Raw genomic sequence first — 26,521 nt, forward strand, 5'->3', positions numbered from 1 at the left:
GCGGTGCTAGTTTTGGATCTCTCTGAGACTCTGCTCTATATTATATGCCCTGAAGCATAAATGAGCATAAATGTGTTACATAAGGCTCTTAAAATAACCTGGCACCTACTATATATTCTATATATACCATATATATTCAGTGCGAGGCTGCTATGCATAGATGACTGGGCAATTAAGGAGACCATGTTCATGTGATTCAGTCCTTTGAGCCATCTCAACAGTACACTGAGCAAACAGTAAGCAACCCCCCTAACTTGCATCCATGGCTACTATCCCCCCTCCTTCCCCAAACCACTCCAAAAGAGCCCCCCCCACCAGTGGGAGGTGTAGTATTGCCAATTTTGGGAAAGACTACTGGAGACTACAGTATAATCCCTGGGATTATACTACAATATAAGAATACAGTATATTCACTGGGATTACTGAACAATTCACAGAAGTGCCTTGCTTTAGATTCAGAGAGCATCAGCCAAGATATACATGAACGAAGGACAGATCTTTGATATAGCATTGTGCCCGAAGCCCAACTCTGTGAAGAGTGTGGTGATGCTATCTGACTTTCCTGGAAACTATAGAATATTATTTATAGAAGAGGTGGCACCAAAAAGGACTAATAAAGGGACACGAAAAGGGAAGTCAGGAAAATGACTGTTTAACATTTCAAACCAGTCAAGCCTCTTCAGATAAGAATGCAAAGTAGTATTTATTTTAAGTTCCATAAAACTGGCTTGATTTGGTAAATTGTCAGAAACCAGTTAACATGACCTGAATCATACACCAAGATATTTTTACCAGCACACAAACTATATCCTCTGGAACACAAACACTATGTGTTGAAAAACTTCATTTGTAAATTACTAATGCATTTTCTATTTTTTGTTTTGTTTTGGTTGTGGCTCTGTGCTCAGAAGTTGCTCCTGGCAGGCTCGGGGGACCACCTGGGATGCTGGGGATCGAACCCAGGTCCTTCCACTGTGCTATCTCCAGCCCATAAAATGCATTTCTAAGCAAAATGTCGAATACTACATGGTTGATTCCTACCTGCAGCATCTGGCTCTTTCCCAAGCCTGGGTCTCCAACAACAAGCACATGTGGGTCTCCTCGAATTGGAATTCTGTTTTTGTCATCAACGTATTTCTGGCTTCCTCCAAAGAGTGCTAACGTCAAACCTGCTTTAACAAGCTCAATTGAGAAGGGAAGAATAAAAAGTTCAAACTGAGAAAAAACATAAAGATGACGTGTAAAAGGAGCATCCCACCTCCGTTACATCTACTGGGGTCTTGGTTTTTTGTTTTCTTTTTTTTTTGGTTTTTCAGGCCACACCCGTTTGATTACTCCTGGCTAAGTGCTCAAAAATTGCCCCTAACTTGGGGGGGGGGGACCATATGGGACACCAGGGGATCGAACCGCAGTCCTTCCTTGGCTAGCGCTTGCAAGGCAGACACCTTACCTCTAGCGCCACCTCGCCGGCCCCTGGGGTCTTGGTTTTAAAGCACGAGTAAACTTAATTTTTCTACCTAAGAAAAAAGTAAATCTAAAAACATCAAATTTGTAACTTTGACTCTGACCTGAACACATATAATTTAGGGGCCAGTAAGATACTTAGGCACAATTTAAACAAAATTTATTTTAACTTTCCCACTATTTTTGCTTTCTAACTCTAATTACTGAGGTGGGCATAACTTTGCAATTTCCAGTTATTCAAGTTGTCTCAAAGTCTCTTCATTTCCAGAGGCCAGAACGATATTAAGTTTTTAAATGGAAGATTCCAGGCATATAACTCAGTAGTGTGTGTCTTGCAGGACCGAGGCCTTGAGTTTGATTCCCAGCAGTACCTCACATGTCAAAATGCCAAGTGTCATCCCTACAGCACTACCAACTGTGATCCCACTACTTCAAGTTAGAATTCTGGTGCACAACACAAAGTGTGTACAGGCCCTACAACTAAAGTGTGTGATCCCTCCTAACCAGCATCAAAATGACAAATGAGAGGGGGTAATTTTCTTTCTTTCCTTTTTCTTTTCTTTTTTCTTTTTAATTTCTTTTTTTGGTTTTTGGCCCAACCCAGTAGCGCTCAGAAGTTACTCCTGGCTCTGTGCTCAGAAGTCGCTCCTGGCAGGCTCAGGGACCATATGGGATGACGGGATTCGAACCAAAGTATGTCCTATGTTGGCTGCGTAAAAAATGCTTTACCACTGTGCTATCGCTCCAGCCCCAAGAGGGGGTAATTTTCTTAATTGAAATTTTAGTTACTGTGTGCCAAATGTGCCCGTGCTCATCAGACTGCTAAACAAAAATTGTACCCTGTACTGGTTTTTCTTCTGTCCCTTGCTATAATTTACAAGATATTGATGGCTGACTTTTAGGGATATAATATTCTAATACCAACCCCACCAACAGTCTCAACTTCCCTCCACCAGTGTCCTTGTTCCTTCCGGCCACCTTGACAGGCTGATTTAAATAAAAGTCTGGTGGATGGAGCCTGAGCCTTGACTTTATTCTAAAACCCACTTGCATGTTTGCTGGCTAATGACTGTCAATACTTTTTTTTTATTTTTATTTTTTTTTTTGGTTTTTGGGCCACACCGGTGACGCTCAGGGGTTACTCCTGGCTATCTGCTCAGAAATAAATAGCTCCTGGCAGGCATGGGGGACCATACGGGATGGCGGGATTCGAACCAACCACCTTAGGTCCTGAACGGGCTGCTTGCAAGGCAAACACCGCTGTACTATCTCTCCGGCCCCTGTCAATACTTTTGACCCCATTCTTGTTGTGATGCCTAGGGGTTACAGCACTCAAACACCTATGTTTGGGTCCTCCTTGAGAGTTGAACATGTTACTAGAGAACTCACATGTTTAGTTGTGATGTGCTGGCAATTGCAGACTTTCCAAGTGTAAAGTCTGGGGGTCCAACTTGGCATGTGGGGTGGTACAGGGGCTGAACTCTCAGCCTTACCCTTGCAATGCAGTATATAATCATAAAAGTGGTGATCTAAATTTAAATGCAAATCCCTTACAACAATGTATAAGGATTATGACCCCTATCTTTTCCCCAAAACCTTACATCTTCTTCAATTGTTTTTATTTTGTTCTGGGTCACATCCAACAGTACATAGAGTTTACTTTTGGCTCTGCACTCAGGGATCACTCTGGTGGTGCTTGGGGAACCATATAGTGACTTGAGAATCGAACCAAAGTAGGCAGCATGCAAAGCAGGTACCTTTACCCCTGTACTATCTCTCTAGCCCTCTCTGTTCTTAACTCACCAATCACACTGGTCTTTCATAAAGATCCCAAATGCCTAAAAATATTTGGTTTCTTTTTTTCCCTTGCTTATATTTCTGATTCTTAATTCTTCACTTATATAGTTTGGCTTTTTTTGTTTTTGTTTTTTGGACCACACCCTGCATCTCAGAGATCACTCCTGGCTGTGCAATCAGGAATTATGCCTAGAGCTTAGGAGACTATATTGCTTGCTGGGGATTGAATCCAGATTGACCATGTGCAAGACAAATGCCGTGCCCACTGTACTCTCTCACTGACTCCATGGTTGTTCATTTTATTGATCTCTAAGTATGGAGTCAGGAGTAAGGCGTAAGCCATGAGAATGGCTGGGTGTGGCCCAAAGGTTAAAAAAAAGAAACCCAAACCAAAAAATGCCTTAACCAAAATTTTAAACTCCATAAAGGTTGGAAATAGTTAAAAGCTCTTACATCATTAATTTATGGAGCATGATACTGTTTTTATGCAGTCTATATCTTTAAGCCAACTTTATATACTTTTGAGTAAAGAAGTAAAATACTTACTTCATGACCAAAAATGACAGGGCAAAGTGAGCTGGAAAAAAAGAATACAATTTGTAAATTCTAACTTATACTGCATTAACTATTAAAAGGTCTACTTTATAATTTACTTTGTTTTATACAGCATCAATAAAAAAATGAAAATAATTTATACCACTGTCAAAGAAAGAACTTGAGAAATTTCACTCAGAAAAATTTCAAAATTCTTGGTTAAGCTAGAAGGAAAAAAAAAATGCTTTAAAAATGGTACCTATAGGGGCCGGAGAGAGAGTGAAACAGTAGGGCGTTTGCCTTAGATGTTGAAGGACGGTGGTTCGAATCCTGGCATCCCATATGGTCCCCCGAGCACGCCAGGAGCGATTTCTGAGCATAGAGCCAGGAGGAACCCCTGACCGCTGCCGGGTGTGACCCAAAAACCAAAAAAAAAAAAAAAAAAAATTGTACCTATATAATAATGAACATAGGCTATTCAGCATTTTAAGATAATTTAAGTATCTTAAGTAATTAATTAAATTATTTAAATGTATTATTTGTTCCTTATATATATTAGGCTCTTTATTAGTGTTTTTCAGCTTTTTCTCCACTGTAGCCCCTTTGTTTCCTTCCTGTGGCTCCATATTCTACTAGGTAGGCCTCTAGTCTCAGGCCTTGGATTGCCAATTATTCAATTTTCATCTGTGGCTCTTTTGGAATGCCCTGGGTGTCACAGGGGTCTATATGTCCCCTGGTTGAGAAACACTGCCCTATATCACTAACCTCTATGACTACCATGGTCTTCCAGGGTATTTTAAATGTACAAGCATGTTTTGAACTCTTGCAGCTATGATACCAAAAAGAAGACATGAGCGGCTGGAGAGATAGTCCTCCTGGCAGACTCAGAGGACCAAATGGGATGTCTGAGATTGAACCTGGATCTATCCCAGGTAGGCTATGTGCAAGGCAAACACCCTACCGCTGTTCTATTGCTCTGGCCCCTAACGTGCTTAATATTTTAAGATGGAGTAACATTTCTTTTTCTTCTTTGGTTTTTTTTCGGGGGACCACACCCGATGACACTCAGGGGTTACTCCTGGCTCTCTGCTCAAAAATCCCTCCTGGAAGGCACGGGGGACCATATGGGGTGCCAGGATTCAAGCCACTGTTGGTACTAGGTAGGCGTTTTCAAGGCAAACGTCCTACTGCTGTGCTATTTCTGGCCTCTTTTTTTTTTTAATTCAATTCAAAATGTCAGAAAAAAATCAAGACTGACATGTTCACATTTAACAATTGCACAGACAGAAAACAAGGAAAATAGACAAGATGGAAGAAATACAATCAGGAATACATGAAATCCTTATCCTTTTAAACACAAAAGTTGGTGTTTTGCCATATGTCCTTGGTACTCGTATTGCTCAGCAAGTTCCTACCAATCACTTCTGGCTTACTCCCAAGCACCTGTTGTCTGCCAAGGAGCTTCTATGGCCACCCCAGCAGGCAGGCTGGAAGTGAAAGGGCACCTAATATTCCCAGAGCAGTCCAAAATCTAGGCCCGTAAGTGGAAAAATACTGTGTCTCAGAGGAGGATTAAGCTCTGGACTTAGTAGCAACGTAGACATGATTTTCAAATGACTCGGTCTTCTGTCTCACTTTCCATTCCCCTACCAGCATTTATGGGGATCACTTCCCAAATAAATTATGGTAAGCAAATCATTGTTTCTCAAAGAACCTAAACTAAAAGCATAGTTTTACACTCTCTTCTCTTTTTCTTTCATAGTAAGCCATAGTAGGAATTGACTAACATTTTCCTTTTTCCTCTTTTTAGAAGTTGTAGTTGAAATAATATGGTTATAAAAGTGCTAAAGTTTATGTTTTGGCACATCTACCATCACAAAGTGCCAAACGCTCTCTATCACTCTTTTGATGGACCTCTTCCTTCCCTTAACACTCTCCTTCCTTTACAGCCTGTAATCTCAGTTCTGTAGTCAAAATATAAGGGCTTGTTATTAGATACGTATTATATTAGATACTATTTAGTCCTTGCTTTCTTTTTATGTTTTGTTTTTGTTTTAGTTTCTCAGTTGGGAAAGGGATGGGGAAGTGACCAGTGGTGAAGACATGCCTTGCAGGTAGGTATGTAGCACTAGACTCAGTCTCTAGTAACAAAAAACAAACAAAAATATTAAAAGTATAACACAAAAAATATCAAATTCAAGAGCCCAAAGCCAAGTGCGAAGGGAAGTTTTACCAGATCAATGTTTTCAATGCAAAACAGTTCTCAGTCTTCACTTTTTTGCCCCCCACCCCCACCCACAAACCAGTCTTCGTGGTTCTTTTCCTTTCTCAGCTATATTGCCTCATCTCACTTTCCTACCTTACCAAAACACTTCCCAGAACAACCTACGAACATGTATTAGTTTTCTTTTGTTTGGGGGATCATACCCAGCTGTGCTCAGAACTTACTCCTAACTCCCAGCTCTGCACTCTGGGATTACTCCTAGCAGTGCTTGGGGATCATATGGGATGTAGGGTCAGGATTCTACAGGGCAAATACCCTATCAGCTGTACTATACCATTGGCCCACACATTATTTTCTTTCTTTTTTTTTGGGGGGGGGGGGAAGGAGGGGTAGTTGGGTCACACCGGAGGCACTCAGGGGTTACTTCTGGCTCTGTACTCAGAAATCGCTCCTGGCAGGCACAGGAAACCATATGCAGTGCTGGGATTCAAACCACTGTCCATTCTGGGCCAGCTGCTTGCTAGGGAAACACCCTACCGCTGTGCTATCTCTCTGGCCACCCCCACAGTATTTTCATTTTAAGATATAAAAAAATATATTGCCCAGACCTCAATGGAAGTTAAGCGGCTGGATCAGGATCCTAATTACAGTTATCTCCAGAAAAAAAGATCAAAAACTCAAAACTCATAAATGCCCACTAAAGCAAATAAACATTTTTGCATTCTCTCTACTGCATAGCAAAATGGAATGAAAAGAATATTGTAATACACATTCAATAAGTGCTTTTTTTTTTTTTTTTTTTTGGTTTTTGGGCCACACCCGGTGACACTCAGGGGTTACTCCTGGCTATGCGTTCAGAAGTTGCTCCTGGCTTGGGGGACCATATGGGACACCGGGGGATCGAACCGCAGTCCGTCCTAGGCTAGCGCAGGCAAGGCAGGCACCTTACTTCTAGCGCCACCGCCCGGCCCCCAATAAGTGCTTTCTTATATGTGAAACTTTGTCTAATTTTTAATGTTTTTAATTTTTTAGGTTTCTGGGTCACACCCAGAAATATTCAGTGATTACTCTGGCTCCACATTCAGGAATCACTGTTGATGATACTTGTGAAACCATATTGGTGATACTTGTGAAACTATATAGGACGCCAAGGATCAAACTCAGGTTGGCAACATGCAAGGCTAATGCCCTACCCACTATTTATTACTTTGACCCTTGTGTTGCTTTATATATATATATATATATATATACATATATAAATATGTATATATATATATATTTTTTTTTTTTGGTCTTTTTGTGTTGTTTTTTAAAAGTGATGCAATAATTTCCTAGGCCTGAGATGGAACAGCTCCTGCCTGGGATATCACATGAGCAAAGTAAAACTTCAACAACTCTTGAAATTCTGTAAATGTTTCACTTGACTAGATACACAGAAGTATTTTATTGACAAAATTTTATTGACAAAACTCCAAAAGACAAGTCAGTTCTGACCCATCTCAGCTTAAACAAGACTATTGGCTAAACAAAACCAGTATTTCCTATTTGTCTCTACAAATCTCTTTTTTTGTTTTGTTTTGTTTTTGGGCCACACCTGGCAGTGCTCAGGGGTTACTCCTGGCTGTCTGCTCAGAAATAGCTCCTGGCAGGCACGGGGGACCATATGGGACACCGGGATTTGAACCAACCACCTTTGGTTCTGGATCGGCTGCTTGCAAGGCAAACGCCGCTGTACTATCTCTCCAGGCCCTCCTATTTGTCTCATCCTCTACATTTTATTTTTTTGCCAGTCATCATATTTGGCTGCAAAAACAATGTGTTTGTTTCCTTGTATCAAGTAAATTTTTTGTTTTGTTTTATTGGGCCACAGCTGTGATGCTCAGGGGGTTACTCTTGACTCTAAACTCAGGAATCACACCTGGCAGTGCTCAGACTATACAGAATGCTATAAACCAAACCCAGGCTGGATATATACAAATAAATTGTCTACCCACTATGCTCTGGCCCCAAAAGTAAACTGTTTTCATCAATCATTTAACTTCCTAGGCCTGAGATGGAGCAGCTCCTGCCTGGGATATCACATGTGCAAGCTTTTTTAAATTTTATTTTGTGTTATTTTGTGTTTTTGGCTCACAAAACCCTGTATTCAGGGTTTCCCCTGGTACTGTGCTCCTGGCAGGACTTGGAGAACCATAAAGGGTGTCAGATTCAATCATGTTGCCTATGTACAAGACAAGTGCCTTACTCACTGTGCTCTCTCCAGCCCCTTATTAACCTATCTTTATGCTGCTGGTGTTTAACCAGTGCCTGAAACATGTGATGAGTCATAAACCTCAATTTGCAACAATGTGCATCAGTGCTATACAGTAGTGGTATAGCTATATTTCCAAACCTCAAAGTCAACAAAACTGAAAGCAGGAGATCCAAATCACAACAACCAAACTTAAAAGTGTGCCTGTCAAAGAAGCAGGCTGGGGGGTGGGGGCTGAGGTGGTGGGGTAGAAGTGGGAGGAAACCTGGGTGGTGGAACTGGTTGCTGGATCATAGTAAACCTAAGACTCAGCTATGAATAAATTTGTAAATCATGGTGTCTTAATAAAAAAAAAAAAACACAGGGCCAGAGCAGTGGCACAAGCGGTAAGGCATCTGCCTTGCCCACCCACGCTAGCCTAGGACAGACCATGGTTCGATCTCCTGGCATCCTATATGATCCCCCAAGCCAGGAGTGATTTCTGAGTGTCACTGGGTGTGACCCAAAAGCCAAAACCCAAAAATAAATAAATAAATGCTTTGGGAACTAACTGTCCAGTCAATTTTTTGGTTGAGTAACCAAATTCCTTTATCAGTAAATGTTTCTACTCTTCAACGAGCCATCAGCAACCTTTTTTGAAGAGGATTAAAGAGCAAATATCTGTGGATCATTCTTTGTGCTACAAAACACAAATATATCTTTGTAATTCCAAAGCAGAAAGACACAGTAGAAATAAGTGCCTGTGACTGACTGCCCACAAAATCTGTGATCTCTAAAACCTAAACATCAAGTAATTTTCTACCTCATTCATATTCTTCTTTTGATCTTTTCAGTCTGTCACTAAAAAAAATGTATGAAACTACTTTTAGCTCCAGGGCTATACAAAAAATGGGCAGTGAACTGAATTTCATCCTTGAACAATGGTTTGCATCCATCTAATAGAAGCTAAGCAACTGTTACTTGCAACTACAAGCACCCCTGACATATACACATATAATCAAAGTTCAGAAAATGTCATACATACTTGACAATGAGTTTAAACAAGTTTTCTTCAGCTTGAATCTCCTGGATGGCATAAAGGTCTTTTAGTGAGAACTCCATCAAGGCGCCATGCTTACAGCTATCTTCAGAAGCCTTTGTTTTCTGTCCTTTGCAATTGCTAACAGAATTTGCCTCAACATACAACAGGAACATGCATTTATCGTTCTTATTTCGAGAACCTGTAAATTTCAAATAATATAATCACTGGAATTTTCATTTTCTTCCACAAAGACTCAATTAGAATTATAGAGGTAAGCTTTTTATAAGAATAAATTTTATCGGGGGCCAGAGCGACAGCTCAGCGGTAGGGCGTTTGCCTTGCATGCAGCTAACTCAGGACAGACTTCGGTTTGATCCCTGGCATTTCATATGGTCCTTTGAGCCAGAAGCAATTCCTGAGCACACAGCCAGGAGTAACCCCTGAACATCACCAGGTATGGGCCCAAAACCAAAAAAAAAAAAAAAATTTTTTATTTATGTAAAAATCAAAGACTCCTCTAAGTTAATGGAAATCCAGTAGTACCATTAAAAAAAAGAGAGAGAAATGAACAATGTCCACAAGTGGGAATCAATCAAAACAGGGAAAGAACTATACCTTCTTCGGTGTTTGAGACTTTCACAACTCCTGTAATAGTTACTGTGTCTCCTGGCACACAGCTGTCCACAAGATCATGAACAAGCTCACATTCAATTGTTCGTGGGATGCGGCCAGCTTCTCGCTGATCATCAGATATCAGCTCTTGAATTCTACAAAGTTCAAGTATTTCCAGTCAGTAGTGAATGGAACATAATGATTATGGGTTATTTCTCAACATATTCACTTACTCATGGTCTACTAAGCTAGATATGAAAGCTTTGTTTGGGGCCGGAGTAACAGCATAGTGGTAGGGCTTTTGCTTTGTATGTGGATGACTTAGGACCAACTTGGGTTGGATCCTTGGCATCCCATATGGTCTCCTGAGTCTGCCAGGAGTGATTTCTGAGCACAGAGCCAGGAGTAACTCCTGAGCACCACAGAGGGAGGGAGGGAAGAAGAGAGGCAGGGGGGAAGGAGGGAGGGAGGGAGGGAAGAAGAGAGGGATGGAGGGAAGAAGAGAGAGGGGGAGGGAGGGAAGTAGGGATGGAGGGAGGAATGAAGGGAGGGAAGGAGGGAGGGAGGGAGGGATGGTTAGAGGGAAGAAGGTTAGTTGGTTAAAATAATTCCATATGCACACGGCTGAGTGGGTAGCTGAGTGGAAGAGTATGAACTGCATTGCATGATATCTAGGATTTAATCCCTAGCCCTTCATTAAAAAAAAAAGGAATGGTTTCCAAAATTACTTTATCATTTTCCAACTAAGGCAGATAGGATAAACATATAGACTTGTCTAACTCCATCTAAAATAACTGCCAAATAGTCACTCAAAGAGTGAGGTTGGGGGCCCGGAGAGATAGCACAGCGGCGTTTGCCTTGCAAGCAGCCTATCCAGGACCAAAGGTGGTTGGTTCGAATCCCGGTGTCCCATATGGTCCCCCGTGCCTGCCAGGAGCTATTTCTGAGCAGGCAGCGAGGAGTGACCCCTGAGCACTGCTGGGTGTGGCCCAAAAACCAAAAAAAGAAAAAAAAAGAGTGAAGTTGGGGTATGCAGAGTAGTCAGCAATAGTGATACTTCTGGGAAAACATTTTGGTTGGGAGCTACTTGAGTGCGGTGCTCAGGGAACCACATCCCAGGGTACTCCAGAGACCATGCAGTATTAGGAATCAAACCTGGGACTGCTTAGAGTATTCTTACTGCTGCTGCTTTCAAGTTAAAAAAATTTTTTTCTAAGACAGGAGCCAGAATAGCAGATAGTGTTGCCTTGCAAACAACAGACCCAGGTTTAATTCTTGGAATACATATGGTCCCCTGAGCAATATCAGGAGTGATACCTAAGAGTGGAGTCAGGAGGAAACTATGAGCACTGCCAGGTATGGCCTCCAAATAAAATTTTCCAGTTCTGTTTTATTTCCTCCTCTATTTACCTCCATTGTTTTTGATGATGTGACAACCAGGGATGCCCAGGATCGAACCCAAGTTGGCCATGTGAAAGGTTAACACCCTCCCTGCTGTACTATCACTCCCTGTTTATACTCCTTTAGTTATGTTCATGCACCTCTGAGTTAAAGCCCAAGAGAAGTTATGGTCATGGTACCCGCCATGGGGGTTGCAGTGGTGCTCTCATATGCTTGTCAGGGGTGATACTTTCTGGAGCGCAGATCCCTGTATTATACTCCTCCAGGTGGTGATGGGGAACATGTTGATGGATAAAACAGAAGCATGTCCAGAACACACACAGGAAAAGATGCAAGTGTGTGACAGAAGAAATGGCGGATGCTCTTAACAGAGACAAAATTATAGTTGGTAGGAATAGAAAGTAAAAGAGAACAGAGAAACCACAAGAGAAGTCAGAGAGTAACTATTTAGAAAGTTTGAAAAGTAGAGAAGCATGGAGGGAAGGAGTAAGGGCACCTCAACAAAGCCATTAGGTTTTACTAATCCACAAAAACCAGATCAATGTTTTAAGAGTAACCGGTCGCTGCAAGGGGAAAGACTTACTTGATCAACTGCCAGTCCATTGTCACAGTGAGGGGAGAGTTTCGAAGAGCAGTGAAGGACTTCCCTCGGCACACAGACACAGGACACTACAAGAGAAACACATTCAGACTGATAAACTACAATCACATCACAGGAAGATTCAAGTTAAAAAAAAAAAAAGATTTTTTTAAAATAAACAAAATTTGAATAAAAATTAAAAAAGCTCTACTTAAGGGCCTGACAAGTAGTACAGCAGGTACGGTGTTTGTCTTGCATGAGGCTGACCTGAGTCCCATCCCCGGTATCCAATTTGATCAACTGAGCACCAACAGGATCAGGAGTGACCCGTGAGCATCACCAGGAATGGATCAAAAACAAAGTAAAGAAAAAAAAAAACCTCCATTTAGGAGCCGGAGTGGTAGCACAGTGGTAGGGTGTTTGCCTTGCACGCGGCTGACTCAGGATAGACACAGGATTGATTCCTGGTATCCCATATGGTCCCCTGAGCCAGGAGCAATTTCTGAGTGTAGAGCCAGGAGTAACCTCTGAGTGCCACCAGGTGTGGCCCAAAAACCAACCTAACAAACAAACAAAAATCCCTCCATTTAGTAAGGTTTTAAAAGTTGACCTCAGAAGATCATGAATGTACATGAATTAGTATGTAAGCACCTAACTCTGGTTCCAATCCCACCACTGAATTCCCTCCACCCCAACACATCTCTGCGTCACTGCTGTGGGTAGACCTAGTAGTCCCTTGCTACCACAGGCCCCTCATAGCACTGCATCCTTGGCACCTCACACTGAACCACCAGCCTGGTTGGCCAAGAATTATCGCAGCATCCCGAGTATAGCTTGGGGAAGCCCCACTCCTCCACCTCTCCCAAAAATCTACTCTCAGAATGGTATTAAAATAAAGAACACGGGGCCGGGCGGTGGCGCTAAAGGTAAGGTGCCTGCCTTGCCTGCGCTAGCCTTGGACGGACCGCGGTTCGATCCCCCGGTGTCCCATATGGTCCCCCAAGCCAGGAGCAACTTCTGAGCGCATAGCCAGGAGTAACCCCTGAGCGTTACCGGGTGTGGCCCAAAAACAAAAAAATAAAAAAATAAAAATAAAATAAAATAAAATAAAGAACACTAAGAGTTGTAATGATTTTATTCCTTTCTGCATTCCATATCATGAGGTTTATTTTTTTGGGTGTTTTTTTTTTTTTTGAAGGGACAAAACTGGGTACTTGGTGGTGTTTGGGGGACCATAAGTGGTACTGGGAATCAGGGTGGGCCACGTACAAGGGGAATGTCCTACCCATTCATGATACATCTGGCCCATATCTGTAGCTTTTGAGACATTTCCAAATTGGTCCCTCTTGATTATCATCTCTATTATTTCTTTCTTTTTTTTTTTTTTTTTTTTTTTTGGTTTTTTGGGCCACACCCTGTGACGCTCAGGGGTTACTCCTGGCTATGTGCTCAGAAGTCGCTCCTGGCTTCTTGGGGGACCATATGGGACGCCGGGGGATCGAACCGTGGTCCGTCCTAGGCTAGCGCAGGCAAGGCAGGCACCTTACCTCCAGCGCCACCGCCCGGCCCCTCTTTTTTTTTTTTTTGTTTTTTTGTTTTTTTGTTTTTGGGTCACACTTGTTTGATGCTCAGGGGTTACTCCTAGCTATGCGCTCAGAAATTGCCCCTGGCTTGGGGGGGACCATATTTCTCTTCACTGCAGGCTTTGATGAAGTCATGACGAAGGTATGACAAAATCTAATTCTGTAATAAACTTCTCTCCCTTAGGCATCCGATAATGCAAGGGACAGCGGGCACGAGCAGCAGAAATGACATCTGCACTAGGCGCAAAGTATTCGTGATTATTTGCTTACCAAATATTCGCAATAAAAAATCGCATCAGTGAGAAAAAAATTGCAAAAAATTGCATTAAACATATGCATACCCCGAACAGAACTGCTCGAGGTATGTGAATGTTTAATGCAATTTTTTTCTTACTAATGCGATTTTTTATTGCAATTATTCGGTAAGCGAATAATCGCAAATACTGTGATATCTGAAGGCCGGCCGTGGGCCACAAAATGTTGTACGGAGGGCCGCAAACGGCCCACAGGCCATGAGTTGGAGACCCCTGATTTAAAGGAATAGATAATTTTTACAATTTCTCAGATGCTTTATAAATATATATTATCGGCGGCCAGAGAGATAGCACAGCGGTGTTTGCCTTGCAAGCAGCCGATACAAGACCTAAGGTGATTGGTTCGAATCCTGGAGTCCCATATCGTCCCCATGCCTGCCAGGAGCTATTTCTGAGCAGAGAGCCAGGTGTAACCCCTGAGCACCGCCGGGTTTGCCCCCCCCCCCCCAAAATATGTATATTATCCATTTTATACATAAATATAGCATATATATATATAAACATCTTTATTTGTTAAGAACTGGGACATTTGGGGCCGGAGAGGTGGCGCTAGAGGTAAGGTGTCTGCCTTGCAAGTGCTAGCCAAGGAAGGACCGTGGTTCGATCCCCCGGCGTCCCATATGGTCCCCCCAAGCCAGGGGCAATTTCTGAGCGCTTAGCCAGGAGTAACCCCTGAGCATCAAACGGGTGTGGCCCAAAAAACCAAAACCAAAACAAAACAAAAAAAAGAACTGGGACATTTTCACAGAGACAGCAGGCTTCCCCTGGAACTGCCCCTTGAGGCTAGGACCTTACCAGCCAGTCTCAGGAACCTGGATGAGGGGCTAATCCCAGGCCCCACAAAATCAGTAACATGTCTATCAATCATAATGGTGGGAAGACAGAATCTTTCTTTCCTACCTTCCTTCCTTTGTGGTGCTAAAGGTCACACCCAGGTCTCACATATGCAAAGAATGCAATCTGGCACTGATTCACCCGAGCCCTCTCTTCACTGTCTTGTGGTTTAAAAATCTCTAGTTTAAGGGCCAGAACCAGAGCGCAGCAGTTGCTTGGCATGCGGCTAAGCTAGAACATGCCAAGCAAGTGTTTCAGCCCGGTGGCTAACCCCTCATCCTCCACACACATTAACTTTGGGGTAAAGATTATCTCTGGGAATTGTAAAAATAAGGAGTAAAAATAAGACACTAATTTTGCCAATGCTTTTTTTCCCTTAATATATCTGGAGCTAGAAAATTCAGGATTTGGGTGGTAGTTAGAGCATTTTATGTATTCTACTACATAATTAAAAAATGAAAATTAAAAAATTAAAAAAAAAAAGATGTGGAGACCATGCCGGGCGTGGTGGTGCGCGGCTGTAGTCCCTGCTGCTCTGGAGGCTGAGGCCAGAGGATCGCTGGAGTCCAGGAGTTCTGGGCTGCAGTGTGCTATGCCCATCTGACCGGGTGTCCGCACTAAGTTCGGCATCAATATGGTGGACCCCCTCTCCCCACACTCCCCCCCCCCCGGGAGCGGGGGACCACCAGGTTGCCTAAGGAGGGGCAAACCGGCCCAGATCCCACTACTGATTAGTAGTGGGATCGCGCCTGTGAATAGCCACTGCACTCCAGCCTGGGCAATATAGCGAGACCCTGTCTCTAAAAAAGGAAAAGGAAAAAAAAAAAGATGTGGAGACCAGAGAGATAGCACAGCAGTGGGTGTTTGCTTTGCACATGGCAGACCCAGGACAGACCTGGATTCGATTCCTGGCATCCCATATGGTCCTTCGAGCCTGCCAGGAGCGATTTCTGAGTGCAGAGCCAGAAATAACCCAAGCGCCGCTGGGTGTGGCCCCAAAACAAGCAAAATGATGTGTTCTGAAAAATTGGGTTGTTTTCTGTTAATTTGCCTTCTTTATCAAGATACTGAAATGGTTAAGGAACATGATATTACCTTTGTGGGAAGATTATATTTTCCATCCTGAAGAGAAAAACTCTGAACTTCTCCACAGGCCGCACAAAGAAAGGCCATCTTGGTACAAAGAGGTTTTATGTTACTGACGCGAACCACTGTCCCTTTCAGAGCAATGTATTTCCCATAGGAATTTGCTCGGACATTTTTGAGCTGTGTCAATGGCTCATAGTTGTAGACCCTAAAAGCAAAAGCAAAAACATACTTGTATGCAAGTGTTCAATAAACAAAAAAATTGAGGCAGTCTATATTTTTACAAGTCCTTCTTGGGAGTAATGAAGAAATTTTCAAATCACATCATTCCTATTATATACAGCTGAAATTTCCAAAGAATTAAGTCATATGTAAAGATACAAAATGCCAAGGGTCTGAGTGATAGTACAGAAGTAGAGCACTTGAAGCAGCCAATCTGGGTTCGATCCTCAGCATCCAATATGGTTCCCTGAGCACCACCAGGAGTAACTGGATTGCAGAGCCAGAAGTAAACCTGAGCATCGCTAGGTGTGGCATCAAAACAAAAACAAAAATAATAAACTTTCCCTTTTTGGGGGGGCCACATCTGGTGTTGCTCAGTGGTTACTCCTGGCTTAGGGAGCCATCTGGGATGCCAGGGATCGAAACGAGGTCCGTCCTAGGTCAGGACATTTGTCCAAGACAAATGCCCTTACTGCTGCACTATTGTTCCCACCCCCTAAACTTTCCCTTTTTATCTTTTCTCATTAGCTGTTCACTAGGAAAAGAGGAAAAAATAATGCCATAAAGTCTAGGGATTAGCATGGTTTGAGTTTCTAACACCCTCTCATCCCCCAACTGGAAATTTCTTCTATATAGTCTGGGAAAGAAAAACAAAACCATGATGAATTCCTTATTCATTGCTACCAATGAAAAAATTTTTTTTTCAAAAATTATGGAACGCTTCACTAATTTGCATGTCATCCTTGCGCAGGGGCAATGCTAATCTTCTCTGTATGGTTCCAATTTTAGTATATGTGCTGCCAAAGCGAGCACTACCAATGAAAATTTAAAATCTTTTTTTTTTTTTTTTTTTTGGTTTTTTGGGGCCACACCCGGTGGTGCTCAGGGGTCACTCCTGGCTGTCTGCTCAGAAATAGCTCCTGGCAGGCACAGGGGACCATATGGGACACCGGGATTCGAATCAACCACCTTTGGTCCTGGATCGGCTGCTTGCAAGGCAAACACTGCTGTGCTATCTCTCCGGGCCCTAAAAATTTAATATCTTAAATGGACATGGCTCTCTTCAAAAACTGCCTGAACTCTGCCTCTCTGAGAGTGGATTCTTTTTTTTTGTTTTTTTTTTTTGTTTTTTCTTTTTTGTTTTTGGGCCACACCCGGCGGTGCTCAGGGGTTACTCCTGGCTGTCTGCTCAGAAATAGCTCCTGGCAGGCACGGGGGACCATATGGGACACCGGGATTCGAACCAACCACCTTTGGTCCTAGATCGGCTGCTTGCAAGGCAAATGCCGCTGTGCTATCTCTCCGGCCCGAGAGTGGATTCTTAATCAACAGTTTGCCTTACTCAAAAGCAATGCTATTCTCTTTAGAGCACATCTGCATTCTATTTATCATGTATTTACTACTACATCTGCATCCTATTTATCATGTATTTACTACTGTCTAATGGACCTTTTTTCAAATCTCTACTAAAAAGAACAAAACAAACAGCTTAACTTTTTGTTTCTTTGGCCACAGCAGGCAGTGCACAGGGGCCAATATATGGTGCTGGGGATTGAACCTGTTTGTGCTGCATGCAAGACAAATGCCTTAACTGCTGTACTATCTCTGCCCAAATTCAAGAAAATCTGTTATATTTACTATGTCTAGTAAATATTTTAAATTTATTTTTTACACAACAAAACCTCACCATTTACTGTATTTCATAGAATTGCACTTAAACAGCAGGATCTTAGTAAGCATACACCCAAAACCCATGTCTACAAAATTGTAAATTCAGAAATCATTTAATTTAGAAAATATTTATTTCTATTATGATCCTTTTGAATAATTCTTAGGTTCATCTGGAATCTGAAAACCAATAGAACTAGTATTCTTATTTATATGACCGATTTTATGAAATGAGATAGTCATTTAAAATTCTTCCATGCCTGATTCTAAAAACAGCAAATTCCTCACCTTGCATGAATCCGTGGTACATTTACTATTGTTTCCCCATCTCTAGATAATCCTTCTTGGACTTGTAATTCAGCTGCATGCCTCTCAAGGTCCTTAGTTAATACCTAAATAGGATAAACATTTACTCAAAAGTTGAAAAACAAAATATCCTGCTGAAGCAGAACACTACAGAGAATATAAAATTTATGAAAATAAGCTGTTCAGAATAGTATGTTTGTGACAGATATTGATACAGATCTATTTATTTCTTCTTATGACTACCTAGTGATACTTGGGGGTTACTCAGGCTCAATGCTCAGTGTCACTCTGGCAGTACTTGGGGATCAAACCAGAGATTCCTATATGGAATGCATATGCCCCAACAGACTGAGCTCTGTCTCTAGTCCTGTAGAATGTAATTTTTTGGTTTTTGGGTCACACCCGGCAGCGCTCAGGGGTTCCTCCTGGCTCTATGCTCAGAAGTCGCCCCTGGCAGGCATGGGGGACCATATGGGATGCCGGAATTCGAACCACCGTCCTTCTGCATTAAAGGCAAACGCCTTACCTCCGTGCTATCTCTCCGGTCCCCTGTCGAATGTAATTTAAAAAAAATTTAAAAGCCCTTTGAAGTCCTGAGATTAATTAATCTACCTAATTTTTTGGCTTTTTTTTTTTTTTTGGTTTTTGGTTCACAGCCGGCAGTGCTCAGGGGTTACTCCTGGCTCTATGCTCAGAAATTGCTCCTGGCAGGTTCAGAGTACCATATGGAATGCCCCGGCATTCGAACCACCGACCTTCTGCATGCAAGGCAAACGCACTACCTCCATGCTATCTCTCCGGCCCCTAATCTACCTATCTTATAGTGACTTACATTTTACCTGAAAGTTACCTGGATTGGAAAGCTATATCACCTATACCCAAACTAAACTTTATATTAAGTAGTCACTACAGCTATTCTCTTAACAGGTTCTGATGAAAAAGTTCCTACTTCTCCATATCACTGATTAAGACAAAGAAAATAAAGATTACTTTCAAAATGCTCAGTGCCTACTATTTTAACACTTTGTATTTTTATCAATTTATTTAATTTATTTAGAAGGTATTTTAGACCACACCCAGCAGTACTTCAGGGTCACTTCCAGCTCTGTACTCTGTACTCAAGAATGACTCCTAGATGGGGCCAGAGCATAGCAGGCAGGGCATTTGCCTTGCACATGGCTGACCCAGTTTCGATCCCTGGCATTGCATATGGTTCCTGAGCCTGCCAGGAGCAATCTCTGAGCACAGAGCCAGGAGTAATACCTGAGTGCCGCCAGGCATGACCCAAAAACAAAAACAAACACAAAACAAAAGAATTGCTCCTAGTAGTGCTTGGAGGACCATAAGTGATTATAAACCAAGGTTAGTTACATGCAAAGCAAGTGTCCTATCTGCTGTACCACCTCTCTGGCCGAGTACTTTATACTAAATAAACCTTTAAATTTATTTGTGAGCAAAGTGGTAACACTGACAATTTGAGGGAAAATAAGACGCACATATGGGTTAAAAATTTTATAAACAATTGGGGCTGGAGTGGTGGCACAAGCAGTAAGGCATCTGCCTTGCTCGCGCTAGCCTAGGATAGACCGCGGTTAGACCCCCTGGCATCCCATATGGTCCCGCAAGCCAGGAGCAATTTCTGAGCACATAGCCAGGAGTAACACCTGAACGTCACTGGGTGTGGCCCCAAAAACCAAAAAAAAAAAAAAAAAGTATAAGCAAGATATATAAATTCCTGGAAAGGGATTGTGAAATCATTCACAGAAAAATGATGACCTAGGAGACCAAATTTTGGATTTCTGAGGAAAGTAACGCCCGGGAGTATTCATAAAACCCTAGAAATCCAACATTAGTTGGATAGCAGTGAAGAAGTAGAGAGCAGAAGTAAAACCAGATCATGAAAAGCATTTAACGTCACAAAATACTGGATTCCAATACTGGAAAGACTACAGTGGGTAGGGTATTTGCTTGGCATACAGCCTAACCTGGGTCAATCCTGGCACCCTATGCTCCCCTGAGTATCGATAGAAAGAAGTCCTGAGCAGCCATGTGCTCACCCCTTCCCCCTCCTATCCCCAAATGTTTGGATTCTATTTGTAAAAAAGAATCATACAATTTCCAAGGAGAGATCCTGGCTGTTTTTGTTTGTTTGCTTATTTCTAGGCAACACCGGGTGATACTGCTCAGGGCTAACACCTTATCTCCACTATCACTCTGGCCCTGGAGAACTCATGTTCTACTGTAGAGGGTGACAGTTTAGAAAAGGTAGTAAAGGAGTAAAGATGGAAAAGAGGTGAATATAGTGACATTTAAAAAAAACAGAAATATGGGGGAAAGAAAGAAAAAGGAAAAGACAGGAAATGAGGAAGGGAGGGACAGGGGAGGGTGGGGAGGGGAGGAGAAGAGAAGGATGGTGATTTGGATTTGGTGAAGTTATGATCTGAAGGCAAGAGTCAAGGTTTCCAGATTCATGTTACTAGCCAGGTACACAGCTTTCTAACAAATGTCTCTTTGTAATGGTATCATCTTTCTCCCCCAGGTCTACATCCAATCCTCAACATTCCTTTAAAGACCCACTTTAACCTTAACACCTCTATAAATTCTCTTTTTTTTTTTTTTTTTGGTTTTTGGGCCACACCCGGCAGTGCTCAGGGGTTACTCCTGGCTGTCTGCTCAGAAATAGCTCCTGGCAGGCACGGGGAACCATATGGGACACTGGGATTCGGGATTCGAACCAACCACCTTTGGTCCTGGATCGGCTGCTTGCAAGGCAAACACCGCTGTGCTATCTCTCCGGGTCTATAAATTCTCTTAACACCTCTATAAATTCCAGTAGTCTAAGACCATATCTTTATCTCTAAGTGTACCAAAAACTCTATGCCTACCTTAATATTATTCTTTGCCTTAAAGATTTAACCTGTTTGCCAGTCAAAAATTGTACTTTCAGGGGCTGGAGCAGTGGCACAAGCGATAGGGCATTTGCCTTGCACACACTAACCTAGGACGGATCGCAATTCAATCCCCTGGCATCCCGATAGTCCCCCAAGCCAGGGGTGATTTCTGAGTGTATATCCAAGAGTAACCCGAGCATTGCAGGGTGTGGCCCCAAAACAAAACAAAAAAAGTAATTTCAGACAATGATATATGATCCTGAGAAAAATTCTAGCAGGCACAGCATATCCTGCTATTTTCAATTTCCATACGTAGGCACCCAGAAAATTTAAGTGACTTGCCTCATGTCACAGAACCTAAGTTTGTCTTTATCCTGTAAAACCTATGAGATCATATTATTATAACTTAACCTATGAGAATATAATGATCCTTTTGGTCTGTTGGTAAAACTAACTATTCTTTAGAAAAGGTACTGTTAATGTAAAATGGTCATTTAAAAGTCTGACTTTAAGTCCTCACAAAACAATACTTACCTGATGTATTGCCAGACCCATGCAAGCCAAGGTGCTCTCAGGTGTGTCCCTTAATTCAATTGCTATATTTGGTATCAATGTAGTTAATTCATCATCCTGTGTCAGTTCCTTAAAATCCACCAAAATACTTCCCTTTCTTTCTATTTCATCCTAAAAAAAAAAAAAAACATATTAAGCTATGAAGACATATATGAAGAAAATATTCTGAGCAACTAATTATACAATTTGAGAAAACATATATTAAAATAGTGATAATGACAAGTACATTTCGTGCCAAGCACAGTCCTGATATTTTAAATACATTAACTTTTAAACTGCAACAGCCCAACTAAAATGTGCCTGTCAAGGTGGTGGGTGGCAGAGTGGAGTGGGGCTGGGGACACCTGGGAATACTGTTGGAGAGAAGTTTTTTGTTGTTGTTGTTGTTGTTGTTTGGTTTTTGGGCCACACCCGGCTATGCTCAGGGGTTACTCCTGGCTGTCTGCTCAGAAATAGCTCCTGACAGGCATGGGGGACCATATGGGACGCTGGGATTCGAACCAACCACCTTAGGTTTGCAAGGCAAACGCCACTGTGCTATCTCTCCAGCCCCTGGAGAGAAGTTTATACTGATGGTGTGACTGGTGCTAGAACACAATATGTCCAAAACTCAATTATCAATATTTGTTCATATGGTTCTTTTATACCTCTTAACATTTTTTGTTATTAACCTATTATTCATAAGTGATAGATGAGGAAATAGAGGCTCAGTTGAGTAATTTACCAAGCATGACTGTGGCAAGTAGCAAAGCGTGAATCTAGACAAGGGCAGTTTGGCTGCAGCATCCATGATTACAATCACTAGCATCACCAACTCATTTTGGACTTGTATTTTTGTTGGAAGGAAATCTTACCTTATCATATAAGTCAATGTGCCTGGTGTAAAATTTTTCAAATGCTTGAATCTTCTCAATGAAAGGAGAGCTATCACTGTAAACTAATGCAAATATGGAAATTAGTACACAGTTATACAAAGACAGTTTCTTTATAAGACAAAAGAAACACAACTTAGCTTTGGGTTTAATTATATTTACAGAAGTGACATAATATACTTAAAGTTCCAGGTTGTAGAAACAATACAAGGATTATGCCTGCTTTGCATAAAGCCAAGTCTGGTTCAAGCCCTGGCACCATATATGGTCTACTGAGTGCCATTAAGAGTAATCTGCCAGGGGCCGGAGAGATAGCACAGTGGTGTTTGCCCTACAAGCAGCCTACGCAGGACCTAAGGTAGTTGGTTGGAATCCGGTGTCCCATATGGTCCCCTGTGCCTGCCAGGAGCTATTTTGGAGCAGATAGCCAGGAGTAACCCCTGAGCATAGCCGGGTGTGGCCCAAAAACCAAAAAGAAAAAAGAAAAGAGTAATCCCTAGTCAGAATCAGTAGTGAACGTGGGTATTAATGGATGTGGACCAGAAAAAGTCTACATAATATTCTAAAAAAAGTTTAGGTCTGCGTAATCTGCAATGCAACAGAAAATAGCACTCTAAAGAATTCAACTTTTAAAATGCGAGTAAATAACTCAATAGTAAAGCAGAAAACAAAAATTATAATAAAATAAAAAATAAAAATTATAATAAATCAGTTAGATACACCAATCAAATTATTCATTTAAAACAATGACAGACAGACAGGAGCAAGAGCACAGAAGATAGGGTGTTTGCTCTGTGCAACTGACCATAGTTCAATCCCCAGTATCCCACTTGGTCCCCCAAGCACTGCCAGGAATAACCTGAGCACAGAGCCAAGAGTAGCTCCAGAACACCACAAGGTGTGGCCCCAAAACAAAACAACAACTACAAAAGTTGACAATAATAATTAGATCTTCAAAATTTTGTAATAAAATACCACCCTCAAAACCCTTCCCAAGAACAGAAGAGACGCAATTATTCTGGTTTGATGCTAGTTCCAAAGTTGTAAAGTTATTTGTTATTCCGTAAAACAGTTGGTCAAATCTAAGATGCATCCTTTAAGACCAGTCAAAAATTGCTTCTAATGTTTTGAACTAACTTCTGATTGCTGATGTTAGTAACTAATGAATGCATCTTAGAGCAACTCAAAAATACATCAGCTAAGAAACACATCTTTCTATATATCAGAAAGAAAACAGAATTTCTCTCAATACAGAAATCCTTTATAAGCTATTTTATTCATTCACAAATGAATACTTGGTGTGAGATAAGATTCTTGCCCTAAAGTAAGCAGTCTACTGGAATAGAAAGAGTTACTTTATAAATCTTTATTTTTACACATATATATCTATGTATCTTAAAAGATGTAACTAGAGGGTCAAGTACAATGGGCAGGATATTTGCCTTGCAAGTTACAGACCTAGGTTTGATCCCAGGCATCCCAAATGTCCCCCAAGCACCACCAAGAGTAATTACTGAATACCGTATTTTCTGGTGTATAAGACAACTTTTGAAACAAAAAAACGTCAACCGAAAATCGGGGGTCATCTTATACACCGAGTATATCCCGAAAAATGTTTCAATATGCCGCTAAACGAAAATTGTCTGAATATTGCTACAAAACGAATTTTCCAACTCGATCCTGCACCAATCACTGCCAGGCTGCTCGGACCGCCTCTCTAACTCAGCCAATCCAAGCAGGCTTTTGATGCATGCAAATTATACAGTGTTCTGTACCCGAATGTACACTGTCAAAAGCCTGCTCAGATTGGCCAGAATCAGAGAGGAAGTCTATTACAGTAGAACCTTTGCTTGTTGTGATTGGCTCACTGTGGTACATACAGTTACAGCACAGGAAGGTTCTGTCTGATACAGCGAATAGAGGCCTAAACCTATGTTTTAATTGCAAAATTAGGGTGTCGTCTTATACGCCCAGTCATCTTATACGCCAGAAAATACGGTAATGACTGAGTATTGCCAGATGCTGGTCAAGAATTAAATAATAACATTAATAATAATTAATATAATAAAGGATAAAACTAGCATATGGAAACTATAAAGAGTTTGGAGAAGAAAAGTCTCTGAACCTAATTAGAGGTGTATGATGTAAATAATATTCTTTTTGTTTTCTTTTTTGGGGCTACATCCAGCAATGCGCAGGGCTTACTCTTAGCTCTGTACTCAGGGATACCATCCTGGCAGTACTTGGGAAAAAGAAATGTGGTGCCAGGATTCAAACTGGAGCCAACAATTGCAAGGCATTTGCCTTAGCCCCTGTATTATCTAGCCCAAATTTAAAAAAAAATTTTTTTTTTGTTTTTGGGCCACACCCAATACCACTCTAGTTACTCCTCACTCTGTAATCAGAAATCACTCCTGGCAGGCTCAGGGAACCATATGGGATGCCAGAAATCGAACTTGGATCCATCCTGGGTCAGCCATATGCAAAGCAAATATCCTACCACCTGTGCTATCTCTCTGGCCCCCAAATTATTATGTTGATTATAAAGGGGAAATTCTTGGGACCAGAGAGAGAGAGAGAGAGAGAAAGCAGGGCACTTGCTTGCAAGAGGCTGACCAGGACTCAATTCCTGGTATAACATATGGTTCCCTGAGCACTACAAAGAGTGATTCCTGAGTGTAGAGACAGGTCTAATCCCTGCACTTTGCCAGTGTTGCTCCCAAACAAACAAAATTTCTTAACAGTGTTTCCTACATAAGTCTGTTTTGCACACTGTCTCTCAGTTCCAAACCTACCCTGGACACTTAATCCCCAAACTTTAAGTTATGCCAATTGAAGGTAACTTACATAGATCAGAAGGTGAGAGGAAAGAGAAATTTGTTTCTAATTCTTTTCAGCATCTCTCCTGCTACAGAAAATATATATAGTTCCATCTTCCAGTTCAAAGCACCAGCCATTCCATCTTCCCACCAAAAGCACCGATAGCAACAAATCTCCTCCAGTGGTTCAAGTAGAGCTCTGAAGAATACCTTTCAGAGCTGAAGTCCAGTTTTGTGGAGACTGCCACAGAGATCCAACCAAGTTATGCTGAGGGCACTCCTAGGACCTAGTAGACTGAAAATGTCTTAACTTTTCTCCCCTCAGTCTTTGCTACTTCCTTATTTCTCTTTACATGGAAGGTTGTCTCAAAGCTCCCTTTTTGCTCTTTGGTCATCTGTATATCTAATGTCTATGTGGTTTCTATTTTCTTTTCTTCTTTTTTCTTTTTTTGGGGTTTTAGGGTCACACCCGGCATCACTCAGGGGTTACTCCTGGCTCTATGCTCAGAAATCGCTCCTGGCAGGCTCAGGGGACCATATGGGACGCCAGGATTCAAACCGATGACCTTCTGCATGAAAATCAAACGCCTTACCTCCATGCTATCTCTCCGGCCCCGGTTTCTATTTTCTTAACTGACACAAAACTTAGAAACACTTGAATATGGGGCTGGAAAGGTGGCACTAGAGGTAAGGTGTCTGCCTTGCAAGCGCTAGCGTAGGAGGGACCGTGGTTTGATCCCCTGGTGTCCCATATGGTCCCCCCAAGCCCGGGGCGATTTCTGAGCGCATAGCCAGGAGTTACCCATGAGTGTCAAATGGGTGTGGCTCAAAAACCAAAAAAAAAAAACAAAGAACACTTGAATAATGTTCCTGAAACAGTAGGATTTTTAGGTGAACTAAGACTAAAGAAAGGTTACATCTATTAGTCAACTGAAAGATGATAATGAGATATAGCTTCCAAAAGATAAATTACGAAAATTTAAATGTTATTACTTTTCTGTACTTTAACTCTACCTTCAGAGAAATAAAGTTTCCAGCCTTTATACGGTATGAACTGATCCAATGTTGACTGTCGTAGCAAAGACTGTGTTTGTTCTGAAAATAAAGCAAAACCCAAAATATTAGGATAGTGTAAACAGAACAAATTACCCTATTTGCTCAATTTGTTTCTTCTTCCACAATGGGAACCTAGAATAATATTAAGACTAAACTATAAAATTCAATGTAATATCAATATAAATCTTTATCATTAAATACCTTATAGATAGCATCAAATAAAATGAAATTCGAATAAAATTAAATAATCTTTGATCTCCCTTACCAGAACTTAGTTTGCTTGCGGTTTTGTTCGGGTCAGTCTGGTGTTCTCTTTTTCTCTCTTTTTCTGCGATACTCCCACCACCTCTTCCTCTTCTCCAGCTTTGAAATCTCCCTCGTCCAAATCCTCTGCCTCTATGCCCTCTATTCAT

At 41.6% G+C, this 26,521-nt stretch overlaps 1 protein-coding gene and 1 non-coding gene across 2 annotated transcripts in view; both read right to left on the minus strand.

The window, feature by feature from the left end:
- The window catches only part of MCM8 (minichromosome maintenance 8 homologous recombination repair factor), a 45,110-nt gene extending 18,589 nt beyond the window's left edge, over nucleotides 1-26,521 (minus strand). Inside the window, exons 1-11 of the mRNA XM_049779160.1 lie at nucleotides 26,374-26,521; nucleotides 26,067-26,147; nucleotides 22,216-22,298; nucleotides 21,323-21,472; nucleotides 17,880-17,983; nucleotides 15,711-15,909; nucleotides 11,888-11,973; nucleotides 9,907-10,058; nucleotides 9,295-9,490; nucleotides 3,808-3,838; nucleotides 1,042-1,182 (exon numbers count right to left, since the gene is read on the minus strand). Of these exons, the coding sequence (XP_049635117.1) occupies nucleotides 1,042-1,182; nucleotides 3,808-3,838; nucleotides 9,295-9,490; nucleotides 9,907-10,058; nucleotides 11,888-11,973; nucleotides 15,711-15,909; nucleotides 17,880-17,983; nucleotides 21,323-21,472; nucleotides 22,216-22,298; nucleotides 26,067-26,147; nucleotides 26,374-26,521 (1,371 nt within the window). The remainder of the gene's footprint in view (nucleotides 1-1,041; nucleotides 1,183-3,807; nucleotides 3,839-9,294; nucleotides 9,491-9,906; nucleotides 10,059-11,887; nucleotides 11,974-15,710; nucleotides 15,910-17,879; nucleotides 17,984-21,322; nucleotides 21,473-22,215; nucleotides 22,299-26,066; nucleotides 26,148-26,373) is intronic.
- LOC126019684 (U6 spliceosomal RNA) lies at nucleotides 16,630-16,736 on the minus strand. The gene has a single exon (XR_007499313.1). It is a non-coding gene; the product is annotated as a U6 spliceosomal RNA (small nuclear RNA).

This window comes from Suncus etruscus, chromosome 9 (genome assembly GCF_024139225.1).
Source record: "Suncus etruscus isolate mSunEtr1 chromosome 9, mSunEtr1.pri.cur, whole genome shotgun sequence".
Lineage (NCBI taxonomy): Eukaryota > Metazoa > Chordata > Mammalia > Eulipotyphla > Soricidae > Suncus > Suncus etruscus.